This window comes from Corvus kubaryi, unplaced genomic scaffold, assembly GCF_017639235.1.
Source record: "Corvus kubaryi isolate FWS band 111438036 unplaced genomic scaffold, C.kubaryi_AGA036_p1.0 72, whole genome shotgun sequence".
In the NCBI taxonomy this organism is placed as follows: domain Eukaryota; kingdom Metazoa; phylum Chordata; class Aves; order Passeriformes; family Corvidae; genus Corvus; species Corvus kubaryi.
The window spans coordinates 3,946,853-3,962,303 of NW_024582060.1; the positions used below are offsets into that span (position 1 = coordinate 3,946,853).

Here is a 15,451-nt window from a genome sequence, read left to right on the forward strand (position 1 = left end):
AAAATTGAAGTGATCTAAAAGTGTAAATAAAACAGCATTTCCACAAAATAATCTGGAGACTCAAATATGGAGAATGAATAGTAGAGTGAAAGACCTGAGTACGGGTGGTGGTGGTCATAGTAGTTTTCTTTAATCACAGCTTTCCATGTGGAGAAAAGGGAAAATAATGATCTTCATGGAAGCCTGAAAAATTATTTTTATGTGTGACTTTTCCACCTGACTCCGATAACTTCCATTCCTCCCTCCGTAAGCTTTAGTTCTTCGTGGTCTTTTGTTGTATACATAGTGTCTTGTCTGATGATAGACTGTCATAAGAAGAGTAGGTTAATTAACAGTAGTGGACAAAATTACAGACCCTGCCTTTTTAAACTCTCTCTGGCTCAGAGATGCCCAGCACGGTCAGCATGACTGTGAAGCACCGCTCAGACCGAGGCATGCGCAGGAGTCTGCTCTGCCGTGGGTTGGATTCCAGGAGGGAACAGCCACATCAGGGCTCCTGCCACATCAGGTGCTGCTCCAGCCCTCTGGCTGCCCAAAATGCAGCTGGGGATGCTGCACGGATACCATCAAAGGGCCCTCCAGCTGAGCTCTGGCGTGGGCTGTGGAAGGGTTGTCTCTCTCCATTTTGTTTGAGGAAAAAATTGGCCTCTGAGATGCTCTTCTCCTCTCTTTTCTCTGTTTGCTTTTCTCGATTGCAGTGTGCTCAGAGAGGCAAAATAGGTGAATCAACTGCAATGATTTCAGCAGCCTTTCAAAAACACAGGTGGTGCAAATGCAGGTTTCCAAATGCCAGGCTTGTTTCAGCATTATTCAACTTCATGAACAGCAGAGAAAGGAAACAGCAATTAAATTTGTAAGCTGCCAGGAAAAGTTAAGCAGCTGTAGGGCCAGGGGAGTGGGGGGAGAACAGGCAGGTGCAGAAGGGAGAAGGTGGTAAATGCAGCTTACCTTTTTCCTTGGATATAGTCCCTTATCCCCTGCATTTTTTTAACACCCTTAATGGCAGCTAATTGCTCATGTTAAAAACAATCAATAGTTACTAATAAACATCTATCTTAGCAATATCTTCCTCCACACACTGTTCAGAAAATGTAATTGGAATGGATTTAAAACACTCCTCTGCTTACAGATGTTTCCAAATTTGAACTTCATTGAATCAGCAGATCTCTCAAGGAAAATCTCATTTACTGAGTAACAGTGATGGCATCAGTGTTTACTCCCTACTTCTCTGTACCTATTTATTTATGCCAGGAAATCTTCAACTGTGCAGATTTCTCTGTTTGTTTTTGGCACGCCCTAATTTCATAACAGTTGCAGAATCCTTTTGGTAGTGTAATATTAGAAACTGCAATTTACTGATTGCAAGTCAGAACTTGACAGGCCATTAGTCATTCTGTGGAGAAGCCTACATTCAAATTTGCCCAAGATAACCAAATTTCCAATTGCCCTTTTCCAAGCAGTGATACACATTTCATGTATGTGCTAACATGCTACATGCCTTACATCTGCACCTACTAAATAAACTAAATAGATTAAAAGTCAGAAAAATAATTAAAGTTAGGCCAATGAGCTAGCATGTCAAAGCTGGTGTTAAGAACATGTCTGAGAAAAACCAGCTGTGAATGCAATGACCAAAACTGATCTGCAGGAACCTAGGTCTGAACTCCCAGAAGTGGGGAAAGCCGTACTACATCTTCTCTTTTGGGCATCACAAGTTTTCCTTAGTCCCTGTCTGCTCAGTGCTCACCTTCATGATAATGCCATGGCCCCTCCCATCCACTGATCTAGGGACACTAACCTTGAGAGGAATCTAGATGATATTTTCACCTGCTGAAGCTAGAGGTAAAAGACAAAAATGTGGTGGCTTGTAAGTTCCTGCCAAATTCACCTTTGTGTTTCCTTTTCCACCTCATTTGCTTCCCGCCCTTTTTTTGCTTCGTTATGCTTAGCTGTCTAGGATTGCAGGCATGCAAAAATCTGCAAGCCTGTGACCCAAAATTAAAGGAAAATCATAGCCTTAGCTCAGTGCTGTTAAATCTTTCCAGATCTCTGGGAAGCTAAAATCCATGTGCTGGGCTTCCTCAAGCAGCACGTTTGCAGACAAAGTCAGAATTGACAGCCGAGGAAGAGACAGACTGGATTTCCCATTTGTACTGTTCCTTTCTGTCCCTTGTATGTATTCATGTTTATCTTGAAGAAAACAGGATCAGATTTTAACAGCAAGAGCAGCAATCTGTTACTCCAATTAATAATTTCTGTTTCCTTTCCCCTTTTTTCCCCAAGAGATGATTATTACTCTGAGTATCGTAAGAGTTTTCTTTTTTTCCATTATATCTTCTCTCTACCACAAAAGAGAAAAAGATAAAGGATACTATTAAAATTAAAGCCTTACTTAAAAATTTGTTTAGAAACTGTGCTTTAACCTTGCTCTTTAATAACAGATTTTCAGAGGTTTATTATTAGTCATTCACCATGGACCAAGCAAGTCAAAGACTATATTCAAAATATCTAGCCTTGATTTAGTCTTGCAATAACTGCCTCTATTAACAGTGTTATCTCTGGAGAACAATTTATGCCACTGCTGTGAATAAAGCAGTACTTATCCATGTTATGCCTAGGTCTGGATCATGTTCTTTTTCCTCTCTATGAAGTCCTTAGAAGATTATACTAAAGTTTTAGTGCTCAAAATTTTTTCTTTATTTCTTGTTAAACGGGAGGAGCTGTAGGCATTTCCAGACATTGGTACCTTTCTGCAGCATCGAGTGTTCATAGAAAATAAAGATTATTACGTTAATAGAGATTTAGCATTGGAGTTTGCTGCAATCCAGAGTATGAAAAGGCTGCAGGCTGGTACAGAACTGAGCCTGTGTGTGGTTCTCAAAAGCTGATAAATGAGTGTTTATTCCGTGTCTACAGTGTTGCTACTTCGGGCAGGGATTTCACCAGATCAGACATAATAAGCAGCTTTCTGAATTTGATCAGTAGTTCTCTGGGACCCATCCAGAAAGTCTGGTATGCACCAGGAACTGATGATGTTGAATCACCAGTCTTTTCCAACTGAATTGCTGGAGTTGTTATCTTTTCGAGGGAATGCAGAAATGTAATGCTTATAGTACATGTAATGTAGTCATCATTACATTTAAGAGAGTAAAGGTTCTCTAACTGTGCTTGGGATTTGATAGTTGCTTCTCGACCTGATAATAAAAGCATTCCCAACAGAAAGGCTTTCTTTAAAAAAAAGGGAGGAAAGGGGAAAAATGAAATGGTTTTTGCTAGGGTTTCCTTTGGAGCTGGAAGATTCACTTTCTTCTTTTCCTAGCACAAACTCTTTTTGTTTCACAATACGGAAAAAAGGGATTTTTATTGATTTCATTTCATTTCATCTCTCTGCGTGTCTCCTGCATTGTTTCCAAACCAGAGCATGGCTCTTCAGCTCTGTTGCTGTGTTGCATCCTGATCTGTCAGCCCTACCGCCAGAGGCTTTTTAATCAAGAACAATTTTTAAATAGCTGCAACCCCCCAGTTCTTCACAAAAAGTAGACAAAGACATTATAAATCATATAGGAGCAGAGATATTTTTGATACCAGGACAGCAGGAGATTTTTAAGTTGCTGTCAAGGCATAATCCACAGAATTCTTCAACTATTAGGATGAAACAATCCAGTAAATATTGGTGCTTGGAAACTGCATCTGATCATTATATGCATTACAGCCTTTTCATGTTTTTCCTCTTTCTTATTGCAATAGTGATCTAATTAATGCTGCTTAGCACTTTACCTAAAGGTCAAGTCGGTTTTTTTCTGTAGTTTTGGTTTTGGGGTTTTGTGTGTGTGTGTCCCAAACTGTATTCAGGATCTTGCCCTTCTTTTTTTTCTCTGAAGTTGGAAAGAAAGAATCAACTCAATTTTTCAAAATTATTTTTAAGCTGTCAAAAGGGCTATAAGCCTTCATTCCAAATTCTGTTCAACCAGATTTTTGTCATGTTTTACCCAGAGAAAATGTATACAGGTCAGAGAGAGTGTTTAACATGTATTGAACTGACATCATCTGCTGGTGCAGTAACAGCAAAGTCCCTGCTCTGTTGGAAGATCTGGCACTAAAATAATATGTGAGTTGTAATACTGGACTGAGAAGAAAAACATAAGTGGGTTTCTGTGAGGAATAAGCTATTACATTCCTTACTAAATCTTGAAGGCACCTGCAGGTGTATTCATTAACACTTTCAGGATTGTGACCATAGTTCTGTTTCTCACTGAGGGTAGAATTTATTCCTTCAGAGTTTCTGTACATGGAACGGGAATGTGTCAGAAATAAGCATATCTGGCAGCTGCGGTTAAAGTTCACTTCCCTTGTTCTCATCTCATTTCTGCAGTCAGATTTTTCCTCACCTTCAGTGAGAAGCTGATGGCAAATAATTTCACACCAGAAATAAATCACGAGGTTTGAGTTGTGAGATTATTAATCTTGGTCACAGTTCACTTTGCAACGTGGTCCATTCATGGTCTCTTACCTACTGGGTATGCCTGGGACACCTTTCTAGAAAATAGGTTTTGACATAACTGAATGTATGAATCTGCTGTAGGAAGTCCATGGCCTGTGCTATGTAAGTCAGTGAAATAATACAGTCCTTTCTCAGCTGAGATTTATTAATCATAAAAGGCATAAAAAGCAGTAAACTTCATGAATGGTTGATATAATTTCAGCCTACCATATCCTATTCAGCAGCTCATTAAAATACAGTGAAAAAATGCTGATCAAGTTTTGTGAGTAATGGATGTTTACAGACTACCCAAGATGTTTCCCTCTAATTCAGTTAATTGCTACTGGTCCTAATGACTGAAGAATGGGGGTTGGAAAAGGGTTGATTCTGGCACAGAAAATGCAGACTGTTTTACAACTGAGAGCTAGCAAAAGTAAGAAAATGAATGTTGAAAAAAATCCTGGACCTGCAGACCAGGTCATACTTGGACATTTGCTTAAACCTGAGGAACTCTGTTCCTGAAAATATCTTCATTCTGTATGTCCTAATAATTAGATAAATTATGCTGAAGGTGAAGGGTGGTAAATGGTGAAAATACTAAAGAGGATAAATAAAAAGGTAATTAAAACCAAGTGGTAGACAGAGAGCGTAGAAGGACCAAGTTTTTTTAACCTCTTGATCTCTAAAATGATTCGGTTTTCATATGCAGAAGATGATTACAACATTACCAGGTGTAGTACTCTAGCCAGTCCTTCATACATGCCATAATTTCCTTTCAGTATTTTCAGAAGCAAACCTCATTATATACCAAACTATTTCAATCTTATGTGTATTTCTATTGTTAATAGAATAATTAACATTTGTCTGTTATAAAATGAAGATAAATATTTTCTTTGCACTGTTTGCAATGTATTTTGTGACTCAGTAGTTCTGGGTATTTGCTGGTTTAAAGGCAAAAGGTATCAAAGAAGGAGAATGAAATTCCTGAGTGAGGATAGGGGTTTTTTGGACACATTTCTGTCAGGAAACTGAGATAGCTCAGTCCAGTGAATGGTGGTATCTGTATCTGTTGCTGGCCAGTAGTCCTGCACCTATCCCAAGTACAAAAAGCTAACAGGAGTCTCAGGCTTCCTATTCCTGGGTTGTTTCTTCTTTTTCTTCTCTTTTTTTCTTTCAATACACGCTATTAGCTGATAGATGGCTGCTGACTTCAGTGGCCAGACAAGTCCAGGGAGTACGTCAAGAACTGTAACGGGTGGTGAGACTATGTTCTTGATCATGTAGGAAAATGTGAGTTAGAAGGGTAAAAAAATGAGAATTTTGGGTCCTCCTCTTGGAAGACAAATCCGCCTGATCTTGGAACAATGCAATATACTCTGACACTTTCTCTCTCAACTTAGCCCATGCTTGAGAAATGAGTGCTCTTAACAGCTCTCTTCACTTGATGGAGGCTGCCAGGACTGGGGATTTTAATTTACACTGGCAATCAGGCAATCCCAAACTGCTCCAAAAATAGAGAGGAGAGATGGGTAAAAGCCAGTAATTGCAAAAAAAAAAAAAAAAAGCACTGGTATAAGTTAGGGTACAGCCTGCATTTCATATATGTTTGTATAGATACATATTTCAGTGTCCATTTTTGTGTAATATTATCACCAACCCATGGCCACCTGAATGCTGACTTTTTTCTGATTGTGGCTGCTGTTTTATATGTTTTATTAATTGTTTACCTACAGTTGCAACAGCTTTATAGTCTTAAAATTTAACCAGTGCCTTTTCTCCCTTCTACTGCTGCCTTGCCAGTTCCCTTGAATAAGTAGCTACTTAGCTGCTGAAATGACAAAATACCTACTTAATAAAAATCCTTCCAGCACAAAAATTCAAAGACTAAAATGGCATATCTGAGGTACACAGCAGCTTGCATTGGTTGAAAATGCTTACTTTGAAAATGCCTTAATTTGAAAGCACTGTAATGAAGGTCTGTTAATGATACACCAGAAATGAGCTGAGGACGGTTTCAGAAGCACAGATGGCTAATTGGCTTCAGTTGTAGGTTATGTCATTTTAATTAAATTTTATTAGGAAGCATTTCAAAGCCATAAATGATGGTTAAAGATAAATATAGTTCTTCATAAATGACCTATTGCTAACCTTTATTTATTCCTCTCTCTCCTCTCAGTGTTAATAGAGGCTGCTGTGACTGAGCTCTCCGTGGCCATCTCTCATCTCATCCATGTCTACAGCAGCAGCTTTGATGCAAATTTCCAGCTTGCCAGCATACCTAAAAGCCCTTTATGTGCAGACATCAGCCTAAATTCCCAGCTGAGCTTCACTGTTTATGCTGCCCATAACATCCCAGAAGCCTGGGTGACCAGGTAGGAGGAGGTCCAGCAAGTGTTCATAAGAAGACGTGTTGTCTCTTTGACAACAGTAATTTTTCACAGATACCAGCTCACCTCTGCTCCTTTGGTGACGGTCCTAAACTAATGTTAGAGACTGAGTGAGTGGGTGTATCTGTACTGTTTTTTCTAGCATAAAGTGTATTTTCTTAAGCTTGACTGACTAGGAGACTTCCAAGCCTCACAGATAGATGGAAAATCAAGGAGGGAAGCCTAACTGCTTGTCTGGTGTGGAAGGATGGTAGGTCATAGAAGGGACATCAGATCACTGGCCTTGATGGGTATGTGTACAAATGTTCCCATGGCTGGCTTGCTCAGGAGGATGCAGGAAAAGGCATCCTGTGCTGCACACAGAGGATATTTGGACTGGGACTTGGTGTGGTCTCTGCAGGACAAGCAACTCAAAGGGTTGGAGGCCAGCTTGCCAAGTTAAACAGAGGGGTGCTTGTGCTTGAACCCAATCTCAGTGAGGTTTCTCAGCAATTTCTGCTCTTGGTGTGTTCAAACCATGTCATGTGGCTAAGCACCTGAATTGGTGATGCTCTTTAGAGATGGGATTAAAATAAGTTTATGGATCTAAGTATACCAAGTGTTAGCATAGCACAGGCAAAAAAAGGAGAAAACTTAAATAAAAAAAAAGGAGACAACTTTAATAGAAAAAAAAGAGACAACTTTAATAAAAAGCTAATAGAAGTATTCTCTTCTGCATTGCTCAGATTTGGTAAAACTAGTTGTCTCTTCAAGTGGCTGCCTTTTGTACTCTGAGCAAAACTGGTGTTCTTCTCTTACCACTCCAATGTGATGAAAGGGGGACAGGTGACCACAGTCGGGTAGCATTATTTTTATGAGTCAAAAAATTGTTCTCAAAGTTTTTGCTAATTTTCCCTTTGCTCCCTCTTTACCTTCAATCCCAAATGACTGTGGGATCATTTGAATTAGACTGTGAGCAAGAGACTGCACTATACAGCATTGCCTGTAATTAGCAGCTTAATAAAAATCTGAGAGACTTTGCATTAGTTAAGGTAATAAGTACAGAACTGTAATCACTATCCTGATTTCAGATGGTTATATCCTTCCCACTGCATTTTATGTTTTACCAGGAAAATGTGATATTACACACAGCCTAAAGGCCACTTATGACTTCAATGCTATGTTCAAGCACATAAAAATGAGAATCTTTCTTCCTCCTTAATCTCCCTTTCCTGTCTTTCCAATATTCATGGCTAGCATGGCATGGACTTCTTAACATGAACTGCTGCTCTAACACTCGGTTTCCTCAAGTACTTTTATTAACATCATTCACATGCATGTTCCCCATCCTTATTTTTCTGCACTGCCTGAATTCATGCTGGAAGTGTCATGGATGTCATGTTGCTTTTCCAAGGGTCATGTTATGACCTTGCAGCTGTTTTAACACTTCTTTTAATACGTCGTTATTCCTGAATACATATAAGGTATAAAATGTATTACATAAGAAAGTATGCATATTATAATATATATTGTATTATGTATCAGTACTGCTGTTTAAACAGCAAAACTTTATCATTTGATTTTATTAAAACCTATTATTTTCTGAACTATCCTGCAACTGTCTGTAAAGTTTAGACTCTAGGGGAAGTATTTCCTAATCCTACAGGTAAATTTTTTCCTTCTCTGCACTGACACCTGATAGGTACTGCAGACTATTGATCATTTTATTTTAATTAAAAAAAAAAAAAAGAGAAAAAATAAAAAGCAATAATTATAAAAGATGTTATAATGTTCTGGAAGAGATAAACCATCATTCTTATAAATATGGCCAAGTCAGGCACCTTCAAACTACAACTGCCTCAGATTTCCTGTTCACATATGACTGTTTCCCATGTTCATCATTCTTGTCCAGAATGACATCTAAAGCTGAGCCTGGCAGGAAGATCTGGAAGTTACGAGACTAATTAGTAACATTAGTTATTTATAATCTATTTTGACTAATATTTTAAAAGATTTCAGTAAGAGGAATGTAAAACAAGAGATATTCCCAGGCCTGAATTTCACTCTGAAGCTGCTTGGTTCACTGTCTGAAGGCCAACACAGAGGGCTTTAATACTTCTGCTGTAAAAAAATTTATAGATTCCCTTGAGTACTAATCTGTTTTTTACAGATTGGGAAAAGAAGATAAAAATTGAATCATAGAATACCCTGGGTTGAAAGGAACCTTAAAGATCACCTCATTCCATCCCCCTGCCATGGGCAGGGACACCTTCCACTATCCCAGGTTGCTCAGAGCCTCATCCAACCTGACTTTGAACACTTTCAGGGATGGGGCATCCATAACTTCTCTGGGCACCCTGTGCCAGAGCCTCACCACCCTCACAGTAAACAATTTCTTCCTAATATCCAATCTAAACCTAACTTCCTTCAGTTTAAAGCCTTTCCTTGTCCTATCAGTACATTCCCTTGTAAAACGTCCCTCCCCAGCTCTCTTGTGGGCCCCCTTTAGCTGCTGCAAGGTGCTCTAATGTCTCCCTGGAGCCTTTTCTTCTCCAGGCTGAACACCCCCTGTTCTCTCAGCCTTCACAGGAGAGATACTCCAGCCCTCTGAGCATCTTTGTGTCCCCCTCTGGACCTGCTCTGACAGTTCCATGTCCTTCATATATTGAGGGCCCCAGAGGTGGATGCAGTTCTCCAGGTGGGAGATTTCTTGTTGACTGTATGATGAGCAAGTAGCAACACTTCACATCTTATGTCCAAATTTTCATTCACTGCAATAATGAAAAAAAAAGGTTAATCTTAATGATGAAAACGTGGAACAGAACCCAGGTGTCTTTAGGACTTCTCTTGAACTCTGAACTTTAAGGAAAAAAACCAACAAACTTAAACACCCCTCCACACACATTAATATGAGATTAATTATTGTAATTCCTTTTCTCGTGTAAGGATGGTTCTTCCTAAATTTGAGGGGTTAACTCCAAATATGCTGTTCTGGACATGGTATATTACAATTTTTTTTTTTTCTCTCCTTTGTAGCTACAAAGTTTTCTCTTTTTCCTGTTCACTAACTTATGCTGGGAAGACAATTTGTCAAGTGAAGATTTGCAAAAATACTCCGGTTAAAAGATCCTTCTTTTTCCTGGCTGACTGGAATGAGAAGTAAGTTTTGGTCTGTGTTTGATATATGGTTGTCTGATAGATATTACACATCAAATATTAATTTAAAAAAACCCAAACACACATCTTTTTTATGGATGTTCTTCTGAGCAAATTAAACTACACAGAAGTCACAGAAACTTAGGGAGATCAGAATGCAAAACAAATGGGATAGCCAGAGGAAGGGAAATAGGACTAAGGTAAGCCTGGTCTGACAATAAACTAAACAAAGCTGATCTGTGAATAGCTTTTGTTCACTGGAGGAATCCAGGAGTACTGGAACTGAAAGGAAATGCAACCAAAGGCTGTATTTCTGTTCTTTTGAGCAATTCCACCTCTTGGAACTACCTCTAGTACCTCTGCAATCCAGCTTGAGAACCTACTGTAACATTTCTTCAAGGTACTTTTTTTTACAAAACAGCAAGGCTGTTGGGGGTTTTGCGGTTGTGGTTTTATTTCTTTGTTTGCTTTTAATTTTTGGAGGTTTTTGCTTTTTTGGTTGGTTTGTTGTTTTATTTCCAATAAGAAGGATCTGCAGTTTTAAAATGAGGACCTTAATGTGAGACTGGAATTTTAGGGTAAAGGCTGCCTGTTACCTGTCTGTCTCACTCAAACAACATTCATTTAAGGCAGTGGCATGACAAAAAGCATATTTGCAATAGGTGAGAGAGAAATACGCTTTCTTTTAATGATTTGGTGGTGATATGGAATTCTTTCAGCTTCTTGAGCATGACATATCTATATCTTTGAAAGTTTTGGTATTTTACATCACTGTTTACTGTATTCTAAATATGAAAGCGGCTTGATTATATTAGCATTGAACAAAGGCTACAAGTCTGAAAAGGTTTTTTTTTTTTAATTACAATTGAATACAGAGTGTAATTCATAACATCTGTTTGCCTTTTTCTGGGACACAACAGTTTCAAACTGGTCAAATGGAAGAAGAGCTTTTTATGTCAAACACACTTATCTTAGTGGAGGGATATGGGAGGATTAGTATGTCTACCCTATGATTAAGAAACAAAATGGGTGCACTTCTGCTAAGCATCCAAATAAGTTATTTTAGGTCTTAACATCTGCTTTGGTGCCTCAGTTGTGTCTATAGCATTTGAGTACATAACCCTCAGTCTTTTGAATGATTGGAAAGTAGCTGCTGTGCTTGTGTTTAAAAAATCAGATCATTCCTTTTTCCTCTGTAGGAATTTTCACTTTGTCCCAGTTTTGGTCAAGTAGTTTCTTAGGGTACATATAGGCAGATAAGACTGCAGGGTATGAGCAGGATTATGTTTCTTATGAGCAGTTTTGGCTTCTAAAGTGTGGCTAATGCCTTTCTGGAATGCATCTTACAAACGTTTTCTAAAGCAAAGGATAGAATAGAAATAAATATGTAGCATAACTGAAACAGAAATCTGCTCTTCTCCCATTTCATGAAGATATAAAGCAATCAGACTGAAGCTTCAGGCTTTCCATTAAAACCTCTCCCTTGAAAAATCATTGTTGAATGTGCACAATTCCATCCAAAAGCTTCTTGGAAAAAGAAGAAATTAAATATACAGACCAAATCCTTTCATAGGTCATAGATGCTTGTAAGAAGCTCTTAATATCAGATCTAGAAGTGTGTGGAACATAATAGCATCAGTTTGTAAGAGCACCTTTTTACTTTTTATTGTTGCTTGAGTTTCAAAAAAGTTTTTCAAAATCCATTTCAAATAGATTCAAAATTAAAAACTTGAAAATTTATATCTGTCTGGCAGGATTTTGAATCTTTTCCTCAAACATTAAAGGTATTCACATATTTTCTACCTCAAACTGATTGACCTAGATTTGTTTAAGTCTCAATACATGAGGGGAGTTTTCTTGAACCCAGTGTCCTGAGGTCCAGGCTGAGAATCTGGGGAACCACGTATGGCATTATTTTTGTATGTTTAACTTGTATCCAAAATTGGGTTTTGTGAATGAATGCTTTATTTGAGTCAAAATAGAGATACCAGGTGAGCATTTTAGATCAGCTAACAGCTTAAATGGAGAGTGGGTTTAGATTAGATGTTAGTGAGAAATCCTTTACTTTGAGGGTGGGGAGGCCCTGGCATATGTGGCCCAGAGAAGCTGACCACAGATGTTGAAAATGCATGTGGTAAAAGGTCACCAGGAAGAGCATCTATTACATTAGGAAGTCAGATATTCTCTATATAGCTATAGATCAGTCAGGCCATAAAATAAACCTGGCTAATTCAAAATGAGTTCTGATCTTACATTAGGATTGATTTGAACAGAGTAGTGTTCTGGTGATTAGGAATCTAGGTAGAGAGCTTCTACCAAAGACAAGGCTTGCTTTGTTTGCTGATTTTCATTAATTTAGTTTCTATTTTCAAGTGCTTTAACCAGCGAGTGTCTGAACTTTAACTTGATGCGTTCTTATGTATAAATATGAGCTTCTGTTAAAGTCTGTTATCATATTTAGTCTTTCCCAGAATGTTCTCAGAAACAATAGGAATAATTTGATGCCTAAGGAGGTGGCCTTGTGTAGTGTTTCTTCTGTTTGTTCTTTTTTGAGAGTACAGTTTTGCTTTAGAACTTGTATATTACCTTTGGAAAGTGTGATTGTCTTCTTGGTGCAGAGTCCAAACAGTCTTAAAATGTGTAAAGTCCAAACTTTGCCCCCTTATTTTCTCATCAGTGTCATTTTTCAGTGGCTGAGATCTCTTAATTATTTTCTTTGGTCTTAGCTGGTTGCTCTTAATGTATTTATTTCACCATCTCCTCTTTTTCCATCCTTCATAATTCACGTTAAACCTACAGTCATGAAGTATGGAATTAACATTAAGCCTACCATTCATCACCTCAGATACCTTCTTGGCACTGGGTTTCCCTCTTCTCTGTATTTTGTTTGGCTTGTCTGTTTTGTTTCCTCTCTCTCAGGGCACAGCTCTTCTGTGTTGAGTGCTTTTAGGAAACAAGTTGTATAACTTTATCTGATATTTGTGAATGGCACCTTCTCAGTGAGCAGCTTCTTTGTTTTTCTCAACTGCTGTTGAAATTGTTCACCCATGGGATGCCTTATTCCTGGCCAGAGTTCCATCCCTTTCTTAGTCATCCATTTGACTCAGCCTCCTACAGTCACAAAGGGTGAGACCAGCTGGGTAAGTTCAGATGGGGATTACTTATAGTTCTTGAAAGCAGTACAGATATTCCCCTCCTTTGTGTATCACATGTCACTGGAAGGGAAATTTTAGTCCTCTTTGGCCCATACTTTAACTCTTGGGATGTGTAGCCTGTCAGAGTTTCCAGGTTCTTTTCCTGCTGGTAAAAGTGCTATATAATGTGTCCTAGGGAAATTCTGGCAAGCATTTGTTTTCTGCAGTCATGATACTGAGAGGTTTTTTTCACTGCTCCAGGCTCACAGGGAGTGTTAACAATTGTCTGTATCAGAAAATGCATGTCTCGATTTTTTATTTTTGTCTCTTCAAAGCATTAATGGTTCTTTAAAGTTAGGTGTAACTCTGTCAAACATTTTTAGGTAACAAGGGCAGTGTTGTTGGCCTCTCAGCAAAAAAGACAGAACAAGTTATTTTTAGGAGGTAAACGAGTTCAGTTTCCCAATAACTGTTTCTAACTAATTATGAGTAAGGAAGAGTACATGAGACAGGGAAAGCAAACTTGAAAGCTATAAATAGGGACACGTGGGAAGACAGTTGAGAATTCCTTCTCAATTCTGTTCATGGTAATCAGAAAGAGTGGGAAATGGCTGTCTTGCTTTGTTATTCAAAGAGGGAGGTATGCAAATGTGCATAATTTCCAAATGTTGGAAGACTGATGATCTGAAATTTTGACATTATTGCTAATTTGGAGAACTTCAGTTTTTTTAGCTGAAAGCCATCTACTTTCTTTCAGTGGCTCCTCAGCACATTCAAGGAAACTTTCTCAAATTCAATAGAAATTCGATAGATTTGGAACTGGGAGCAAAATCTTATGCTGATTTTTTCTTATCCTATTACCATGTCTTACTTCTAGCACCCGTAATTCTTATGTTTTACAGGCTACTATACTTTTTAAATGCAGTTTCTACCTTTGCTTGCTGTTTAAGTATGAGCATATCTTTTTTAAAATGCTGAGTTGCATTCTTCTGTCACTCTATTATTCAAATTTATCTTTTAGTCTGTTTTCCTAATCTCCAGTTTATGCAGATCTTTTGTTTTCTTAATGATTATATTATCTATGTGGAATAATCCTTTAAGCCCCTAGATCCTTATATTGATTTTGTTTATACAGAAAAAATGTAATTAATTTTACTCTCCACTTGAGAAATTTGAGCTTCCACAATATACATGGAAAAAGCTAGAAAATTTTCTCTCCAGGGAAAAGAAAATGCAAACTTGCACATGTCTGGGTAATTACATGTGTGATCTTTCCATAGAGCATGAAACTATCTGGTTTATTAGAATAATTCTAAGTTATGATTTTAGATCAATTTTCATAAACTGTATAAATGAACTGAATGACCAAGCAAGCTAATGATCAATACAAAGCTGAGATGACTATTGATGAAAACTGAATTTTCTCACTAAAAAATTGCGAATCTGTCATTGCTGTTAAGACAACATCTGCCTTTAAATTGTGGCTGAGAAATATCACACCACCAAAGCACACCTGAACAAGAGAATGATTATCACACTCAGAAGCACCTCTTGGTTTCTTAAGCAGTGTTTCCCTCTGAAGGCACAAGACAGCAAATAACTACTGCTTTACAATTCACCCTTAGTGGGTTGTTTATTCTGATATTGCCTTTTGTTGATAAGGTAATTCTAAAGGAAAGTTTAATTAAGCTTTTTCTGCCTTTGCCAGCTCTAGTAGTTACCACTGAAGGGAATGTTTTTATCTGCCTCTTCTCAAATACTATGACTCAACTTAATGGTTGCCAATACTCATCAGTGTATTGAAGGATCTCTCAGTTGCATTTTCCTTCAGAGTGCAACTTCTGTAATTTATAGCTCAATCTAGGTGTTAGGGCATCTAGAAAAATGGAGAAAGAACTCACTTGTTGTAAAAATGCTCAGATTTTTTTTTAACTTTCATTTTTCTCTTTTCTGATTTTCTTTTAGGGTCAACTTCCCTCTGCAAATAAAGGCTCTTCCGAGGGAAACTATGCTGACAATAAAACTACTGGGAGTAAACAGCACCTCTAAAAATACAGAAGTGCTTGCTTGGACATGCTCCCCATTGTATGAAAAAGAGTAAGTTTGGTTTTGCATGACAGCTTAAGAAAAGACCATTCTTGGATAGTGTTGCACTCAACCTGGGAGAAATATAAATAGACAAAATTACTCATTTCAGGAACTCCTCTAATAAGACTGAGAGGGTCACTTACAGCAAACTGCTTTTGATGTGCCAGTAAGAGCCCCATCCCTTTTCCTTTTCCTTTTCCTTTTCCTTTTCCTTTTCCTTTTCCTTT

General features: G+C 38.0%; 1 protein-coding gene across 3 annotated transcripts in view; it reads left to right on the forward strand.

Moving 5' to 3' along the window:
- The window catches only part of PIK3C2G (phosphatidylinositol-4-phosphate 3-kinase catalytic subunit type 2 gamma), a 194,110-nt gene that overhangs the window by 43,614 nt on the left and 135,045 nt on the right, over positions 1 to 15,451 (forward strand). For all 3 annotated transcript variants that reach the window (XM_042050268.1, XM_042050269.1, XM_042050267.1), the window contains 3 exons: positions 6,657 to 6,852; positions 9,883 to 10,005; positions 15,102 to 15,233. In XM_042050268.1, coding sequence (XP_041906202.1) covers positions 6,657 to 6,852; positions 9,883 to 10,005; positions 15,102 to 15,233 — 451 coding nt within the window. The remainder of the gene's footprint in view (positions 1 to 6,656; positions 6,853 to 9,882; positions 10,006 to 15,101; positions 15,234 to 15,451) is intronic.